Below are 8,685 nucleotides of genomic sequence, written 5' to 3'. Positions count from 1 at the left end.
ATCCTATATAGCTATGCTATGTTAAATATGCTCTAAAGAAGACACTGTTTCACAGACTATTTTGTGATGGACAGTTTATTTTCCCATCATTGTTCAGAGTTATAGCAGCAGTGCTGTCGATTAAATGGGGTTGCATGACTGGACACATCAAACTGCAGGAGTGGGATGGAAGAGGATGGTGATGGAAGGGAAGTTAGGAAGGGTGACAGTTGTACAGTGCCATCTCTTTATTTTCCATGTGCATTGGTGCTACAATTCCTTTCAATTGTGCTGGTGAGTCTTAAAATGCAATTCTCTTCTGCTCCCTGTATTCAGTTATGCCCGGGCACAGTTTGCTTGATGAGGGGTCCCATTTTTTAAAAGCCACCAATAGCACCCCATGAGGATTCCATGGAAAATATGATAAAACTGCCTAGGCACCCCAGTGGCAGGATGGATATATGGGGTCTGGAGCTATTGCTTGCAGTGTCAAATTCTTTTGATCTACTGCATCTGGCCTGTCTCCTTTAACCTTTCCTGAAAGACAGGAATCTGCTTGGTCATCCGTACATCTGCATCAGCAGTGACGTGGTTAGCCATGAGGTTCACTGGGTGACTTTCAGACTAATCTACTTCATAGGGTTGTTGTGAGCATAACCATATATGTTGTCTTGAACTCCTTGTAGGCTATACCTGTAATTTAAAAAAATGGCAACCTAAATGATTGATAAATGCAACGCATTTCATGTGCAAAACGTCCTGAAGGGTTTGGAAACTGCACCTAGTGTAGATTTTTGGACAGTGAAATCATGAGACTTGTTTTAAGCCATGCTGCCTAGCTCTTGATTTAAAGGCAACATTCCAGCATATCTTGGGAAGTATATTTTGTTATCTGTGAAATTAGCTGTGGAGGTCTTCCTTCAGATTCTATTATCCTGTAGTGTGAAATTGTGCCCGGACCAAAGCCAGACATTCTATATCAGGCATAGGCAAACTCGGCCCTCCAGATGTTTTGAGACTACAATCCTCATCATCCCTGACCACTGGTCCTGTTAGCTAGGGATCATGGGAGTTGTAGGCCAAAAACATCTGGAGGGCCAAGATTGAGGAAGCCTGGTCTATATAATGGTCCTTTTCCCCTCCCCACCTCCTATGGAAACGTAATGGCGCTTTTTTATTCCAGCACTTCCTAATGCTGATCTGCTGATCTGCTGTCAGTTGTTATGTTTTTAGATAACAGTGTTAGAGGGATTTGTTGGGGTTTTAAAATGTTTAGTGTTTGAGGCTGGAAGTAGTCTTGATTTTATATTATAGAAGATAAGGCATATAATGTTCTAGATATGCAAAAAGAATCAAACCATAATAAAGTTCTAACAGCTCAAACAACACAATAATCTGCATAGGTTCCTTCAGCAAGTGCTGTTTTTTGGGGGGTCCTAGGATAATCAACAATTTTAACTGGTGCAGTTAGACCAGCCTTCCCTAATCTGGCGATGCCCAAGTATTGTTGGACTCCGGCTCCCATGAACCCCAGCCAGCACAGTCAATGGTGGGGTTGATGGAAGTTGTAGTCTAAAGCCTCTGAGAAAGAAGGTAGATACTGCTGCCTTACTTCTCATATTGGATAGCTTTAGCATACTCAGGAGTCAAAAGTTTTGTGTCTCAGTTGTAGAAAAAGTATACTTTTCTGTGCATTATGCAATTTACATTTGGGGTGTAATTTTGTGTCAGGTAGTCTCTCTCTCTCATCTCACTCCCTGCTGTTTGAACTCCACTGCCTCTATAGAAACAGTGCATATTTATATCAATGTGTGTGTGTGTGTGTGTGTGTGTGTGTGTGTGGGAGAGACTGCACACCTGAGGCTGATCAAATGATCCATTGCAAGGGGCTCCCATTTCCTCTTGTGGGTTAGTCCCATTGCATGGAGTGGAAAGAAACGAAGCAGTGGTGGCATGTGTGGTGCAGCAGAGCTGCACAGATGCCCTTTGAACACTGGCTTCTCTGCTGGAATGGCTGTGGTGTCAGGGTTGTGCGCTTGCAGTGGCAGGACTGCTGCCACCACCAATCTGGCGTTCCCACCTGTACAAAGAGTACTGCTACTGGGGGCGGGTGGTGGTGGTGGAAGGAAGAACTGGAATTGCTGGGACTGTACTGTGCTGCTGAAAGAAATGAACAAAGATTCTGTGTGGTGTTTTGCTGGGACCCTTGCATGTATTACATGTTGTACTTCTGAGTCACATTTGACACATCACATGTTGGGCACTGAGCGTGTGAGCTGTATTTAAGCTCAAGCAGCGATGATGCAACACAGATGATTATATCTGTATTCTAAAGTGGAACACAGCCTCATTTGTACAGTCATTGTTTAGCAATCTAAGAAGATGTAGTAATCGGTGAACTGAAATAATATTTTAATTCCTGCGTGGGTAATACGGCGTTATAAAGCCCAACGAACTCTTTGTTGTTCTTTAAGTACAGATCATTCTGCAGTACTCAGGTTGTTTGTTCCATGTTTTTCTCCCCTTAAGAGACTAAGTTGGAAGTAATTGGTTCTCCTCTGCAGCTCATACAGCATCTTTCAATATCTTACAGTCACAGAATCCTTGATGAAAAACAGAGTTGGCTGGCACATTTTCCTCTGAAGTGTGTTAGTTTTGTTGGATCTTTGACAAGGAACACTTTTATTCATTTAAATGACTTGGAATAATTGACATACAAGTTTATGGGCCTCTGGGGAGCTTTGCTTAAAGGTTACCACTTTGAGAAAGAAAGCCAATTACAGAATACACGCCTACCTCCCCTGATTCACTTCTCTTTCTAGTTTTGTGTGTGTGTGTGTGTGTGTGTGTGTGTGTGTGTGTGAGAGAGAGAGAGAGAGAGAGAGAGAGATCTATTTATCTATCTGAGAGAGATAGAGTAAAAGTTTCTCCTCTTCTCATTTACATTCCCTGGATTACACACTTATTATGTGTCATTGGGTTCCCCCAATACGTTTTGCATGTTCAATGCTCATTTTTATTTAGTATTAATAGGTTAAAACACAGGCACAAATGCATACTTCCAAAAGTACTGCGAGCCATGAAGCAGTGGAAAAGACAAAGAGTAAAATTTCTCATTCTATGGGATGATGTTGCATATTCATATAAAATGGCATGCTCAGTGCACCAAAATAAAAGCATGTGGGGATGACCAGTGGGGAAAAAAAAAAGTAATTTCAAGAGGATCAATTTTACTAGTTCTTTGCTCTCAGACTCCATATTCAATTATCTCTCTCTCCCCCACCCCATCCCTCTGCCCTCTCTGACCTCTGAGATACCTCTCCTCAGCGACTCCCTTTTCCAGCCAGATCCAGTCCCCTTTCCCTTCCACACTGCTTTCCCTCCTATGCTCTCCATCACTCTGCTTTCTCTCCTGCTGTTCACATGCTAACCTTTCAGCTCTGGAAAGTGCCTTTTGGTAGCTGCTGTGGAGCAGTGGAATTTGCTGTTTCTAGAAATGCCAAACTGTGCCAGCCTCCTCTACTTTTCTCTGTCTATTTATTTATTTAAACAACTTATATAACATTTAATTACAGTTGTCCCTAAGCAGTGCACAAGTAACTCAGTTTGCTGTTGTTTTTAAAGGGAAACCTCTCCCCCACCAGTCAAAACTAGAAATAAAATAAAATTAAAATGTCCACAGTTAGCACCAGAAGTGCAGTAGGAAGGGGCCTGTCTGATCTCAGCTGGAGAGGATCAAATGAGGAGGGGGAGAACTGTATATGGCATCGTGTTCTTCTTGGAGAAAAAGGTGCTGTATAAATGCAATAAATAAATAATTGCTTAGTGTTTACTATTCTTAATGCCTGAATTGTGTTGCAGGACTGTTTTTATTGGCATGTTGACATTGTTTTGGGTGGTGGTGGTGGTAAATAGTGCCTAATGTTTTCCACACACAACTGATTCTGATCCCAATGACTTCAGTGACCAAATGTCTGTGGACTCTGATAGAAACAAGAATAGAGTCAATCACAGAACAGAATACATTCCCTGGACTGCTCTCCTGCAATAGTGCAGAGAGATGCTACAGGGTGACTGAAGAGCATATAATATTAGTTTAAACAGTTAAAATGACCACACACAACAAACATTATGGGAAGGGAAACTGAGACCATATGTTCCAAAGAAGCACCATCAGACCAAATGGAAAAACAAAGTGTCCTCCCTTGGCTGTTTCTATTGAGCTGGGAAGTCATGTTAAGAATAGCCATATTTGTCTCCCTCTCCTCTCCTCACCTTTCCTCGTACAGAGGATATTTTGAAGAACAGGATAAATCAACCTTTGCATTTTTCTGTTTTCATTTTTTCCCCAGAAGAAATGCCGCAGCTTTTTCAATATACACTAAAGATTTTGGCACAGCAGGATTCTTTTAAAATCTCAATTTAAAAAGGACAATAGCAATCTCCCTCAGCAAATGTTGTTCTCCTTTAAAACATAAGACTCACATCCAGACCCAAACCCTGCAGCGGCACACAATTCCTGCCTTGCCCTGGTATTGGAGTGTAGGTGAGAGAATCAAGTCATGTATGCCACGTCATTGATCACTATAGAAATGAAGAGAATTGTGTGGATAATAACATGCTGCAAAGTGTTTCTGGTGCGTGGTTAATGCACTGGCACATTATTGTGTGAGTGTTTTCTGTTCAGCTTGTCGCTTGTACTATGTGGCTGTTGTGCATTCCATTTGTGTGTATGCTGCATGCATGTTGTCTAGTCATGCCTTCCTCTGCAACACTTTGGCCCAGTACGTTGTACCAACTAGGCCTTGGTTGCTAAGGGTAACCAGCTAAGCATAAGAACCTTTGAGCTGTTTTGTTGCCTAGCTAAAAGGAAAACACTTAGCTTTTCCATTTATTCGCCCTACATAGATTTGCATCTCTTTGTTCAGACATGCACACACTGAAACACTTTTACTGGTAGAATCCCCCTTTTTTAAAGTTTGAATCCAAACAAGGACTGTAATACATATTGCACAACTCTCATGCACCATAAAACAAGCAAGCTGCGTCAAAGTATTACTTTGTTAATCAGTAGCCAGTATGCCACACAACGCCAGCTGTAAATACCCAGTTACAATCAATTAAAACATAGGGAGTGAAGTCATTGCAAAAGGGGGGGAAGCAGTCCTTGACAAACTGGCTTCACTGTTAAGCAGCAGTCCAGCAGTTCACATCTCCCACCCACACCCTGAGTATCATTAGCTGTATACTGTGGTAATTGAGTCTGGAGGCACATTTATGGATGCTTTGACTGCTTGGGCCGCAGTTAAAGGAGTAACACATTCAGTCTACCTACCTCAGTGGTGAACCTTTTGGCGTTGCAATGCCATAGCCTTTGGAATCCAAGTTACCTCCCACCTTCATGGTGTCACATGGCTTTCTCTGCTCAATGTACTCATTCATGGTAGACTCTAGCAGGTAGGCATACTTCCCTTTGGATCTCCTCACACGCTTCATCCCCTCTTCTGTTGTCGGCACGAAAACAGAGGGCTCAGCTGACTTCATGTACGTCCACATCTTCTCAAAAACCGCTATTTTAGATCTCTGTCCAGAATAGCATAAATCCACTGCTCTTAGCATGTGTTAATAGAGCAGAGATTCATACACCAAGGAAGACACACATTTTGCTGGGCTGCTTGCCCACACATTGCATAGGTAGGGAGAAGAAAGGACTCGGGGCTGGGGGCTGATTCATAGAGGTGAACGGCCTCCACACAATCCCTGCCAATAGGTGGTGAGTATGGGGCAAAACATATTGCATCGATTGTTGGCGCTACGCAGCTAGGCCTCTGCTGTTATTTCTGTGATTGCAAGGGCACCTTTGAGGGAACAAGAACTAGGCTGAATGGAATGAAAGAGGGATTTGCAGCTAAAGATGCTAATACTCTGGCAAAATACTAGGAACTAGGCTAGGAACGCAACTCCTACAACTAGCACTGCATTGAGGCCATCCATCAGTGGCAGAATACATGATATGCAGTGCAGAAGGTTCAAGGTTCAATCACTGGAATGGCCAGTAATTGTGAACTGGTATATCAGGGCTGGGAAAGACTTCTGAAAACCTGTTGCAGGTAGACAGTATTCCAATGGTGGGATTCAATATTATACAGCCTCATGTGATGAACAGTAGGAGCGATTGAAGTGTCACATTTGCACTGCACTCCATAAATGGAGTGGGCTGGCTGAGGGAAGTGAGAAACAGGGGGCATTAGACCATTGAAAGGAAGTGCACTTTGGAGGAGGGGGGCTTGCTACATAAGCTCCCCTTGAGTGTAACACCAATGTATTTACATCGGGCAAATGGTCCCATTAAATTACAGAGCTAACCAAGTACTTATTATTCTCTAAACCTGAGCTGCAAGTCACAGGGTAATTACTTTTGATGCTGCTAAGTGTAATTACTCAGTAATCTATGGAAGCGTGTAATTATGCCGTGCTTCTGGAGTATTTATGGTATCTGGCAGACCCCGCGTGTGCTGCATTTCCTGAGCTAGCACGAGACTCTTGCTTTTGTATAGTAAAGTCAGAACTAATTTCTCTTACCCTAAAGAATTCTTTAGTAGACCCAGCATCCAGAGTCCCATAAGCAATCTCTGTTTGCTTGGCCAAGTCTTCTGCACTCTCTATGGGAGACACCATCCTCTCTACTGTCAAGAACGCAGCTAGATTGGCGGTGTAAGAAGAGATGATGATCAAGGTGAAAAACCACCAGACCCCACCAACTATACGACCAGACAGAGATCTGCAGGAAAAGGGAAAAAGAAAGAGTGAAGGTAAATTTAAAGGAGAGGAGTAGAAAATAATAAGAGTGCAACCCACAAAGCTCTGCTTTTGCACGATCATTAGTTTTTGTGCAATGTTTAGTTTAAAAAGGTATAAATGTGCATGCCTGAGGTTATATTAAAAGGTTCCAGTCACTAACACCTATCGTATCTTGTCAAATTTCACCTGCGAGGCCACCTTCCTATATAATGATCAGCATGTGGAGGCACCTTGAGAGAACAACTGTTCAATGGCAGCTTACTATGTAAACAAACCACTTCCGTGTGTCTTGCCTCTACACAGATCCTAAAACATGTCACTTTCATAGATACATGAGAACAAATTACACGACAATCTTATGAAAAGCAGCTCCACACAAATCATCTTGGCTTGAACAATCAACAGCTGATGAAAGCAACAATAGATTTCAGGAGGAACTTGCAACTAGCATGCCTTTCCCTAATGGTTTTATGTCCACTGAAGTTGGACTAGCATGTGAAGAATATCACCATAACAATAGCAAAGGACCCAAACACTGGAATTACCAAGAAGAAAAGTTATGGGGTTGACATTGATGGCAGAAGACATGAAAGGGAGGCCTCCTGTACCTTGAAGCTTGAATCATAGAGTTGGAAGGGATCATGAGGATCATCTAGTCCAACCCCTTGCAATGCAGGAATCTTTCACCCAATGTGGGGGTCAAACCCACAACCCTGAGATTAAGAGTCTTATGTACTACTGACTGAGCAAACCTTCTGTGGAGAGCCTTCTGAACCTGGGTCTCCATGTGTGCAAGAAGTTGCTTCTTTTTTTTAATAGCTGGGATTTGCTTAATAATAAGTTTCATTAATAATTTTCATTTTACCACTTTGATATAAAATCCAGAACTGTACTTAATCCTAGGGATGATGAAGCAGTAGTGGTTGAAAGGGCAAGTTAATTCACATCCATTGCATGGCACGGATAGGAGTTAAAGGGCTTAGCCCTGCACTGTGTATGTGAATGGTAAAAGCACCCTCCCACGACATTCCTGTGCTCAGCCCCTTACGAAATTGCCAATAGCAGCTCTAGCTATAAAAAGGGAAATGTTGCGTTCACACAAGAAGCAACAGCAGTGACATTTCGTCGTCTGTGCCACTTGGTAGCTGGAGTGTCACAATCATGAAGGAACTAGCTGCCCACGTTCCTGAAAAGTTCCTGCGAACTGATATGTGTGACTTAACAGTTGGAAAAATCACACCCTGTTCTAGTTAATCCAGCTGGTAGGAAGTACACACTGTAGGAACCAGCAAGACCTAAGCATTGGGCTGGTTTATTTTGATTTGTTTATTTATTAAATTTCTATACTGCCCTTCATCCGAGGATCACAGGGTGGCTTGCGATACAAAACACAAAAATACATACCATAGTAACAAACAAAAACAATACCCCACCCCCAGTTTAAAACACTATAGATGGTTCAATTAGTCAATGCCCTGGGAGAAGAGGAACATTTATGCCTGGCACCAAAAGATATGCAATGAAGGCACCAGGTGAGCCTCCCGGGTGGTCTAGTTCGAGGTGAATGACAAGCATAAAATTTAAAGATGGCTTTGCCATTTGCATGACGGGCATAGCCAGGAAGTCAAGCTCTGGATCAGCCATGCATTTTGCCTTGTGCCTCTCACTCCATGCTTCAGGTGGGCTGTCCAACTTTTTTTTTAAGCACCACATTTGTGTTTATTCATTGACATGTCATCTGCCACCTCATCCTTGTTGTTTCTCTAATAAACCTTGCAACTATTAAAACGAAGAGTATCTGCTGCAGGGAGAGGTACCGTATGTTGCAGTGCTATCCTAGCTGTGTCTAATAACTCAATGTGTAAAATTGCTCATAATGCTAAGCCAAAAGCTATTAGTATGAAA

At 42.5% G+C, this 8,685-nt stretch overlaps 1 protein-coding gene across 5 annotated transcripts in view; it reads right to left on the bottom strand.

Annotated features, from left to right (window-relative positions):
- Window positions 1-8,685, bottom strand: part of GRIA1 (glutamate ionotropic receptor AMPA type subunit 1) — a 207,645-nt gene that overhangs the window by 17,769 nt on the left and 181,191 nt on the right. For 4 of the 5 annotated variants that reach the window (XM_028718323.2, XM_028718322.2, XM_028718325.2 and 1 more), the window contains exons 12-13: window positions 6,562-6,760; window positions 5,315-5,562 (exon numbers count right to left, since the gene is read on the bottom strand). In XM_028718323.2, coding sequence (XP_028574156.1) covers window positions 5,315-5,562; window positions 6,562-6,760 — 447 coding nt within the window. Of the gene's footprint in view, window positions 1-5,314; window positions 5,563-6,561; window positions 6,761-8,685 lie in introns of those variants that run through there. The other variant, XM_028718326.2, reaches the window with a different exon arrangement.

The sequence above is a fragment of the Podarcis muralis genome, chromosome 2 (assembly GCF_964188315.1).
Source record: "Podarcis muralis chromosome 2, rPodMur119.hap1.1, whole genome shotgun sequence".
NCBI classification, from domain to species: domain Eukaryota; kingdom Metazoa; phylum Chordata; class Lepidosauria; order Squamata; family Lacertidae; genus Podarcis; species Podarcis muralis.
Note: the sequence above shows the minus strand (reverse complement) of the source record. Positions and strands in the feature narration are given on the sequence as shown.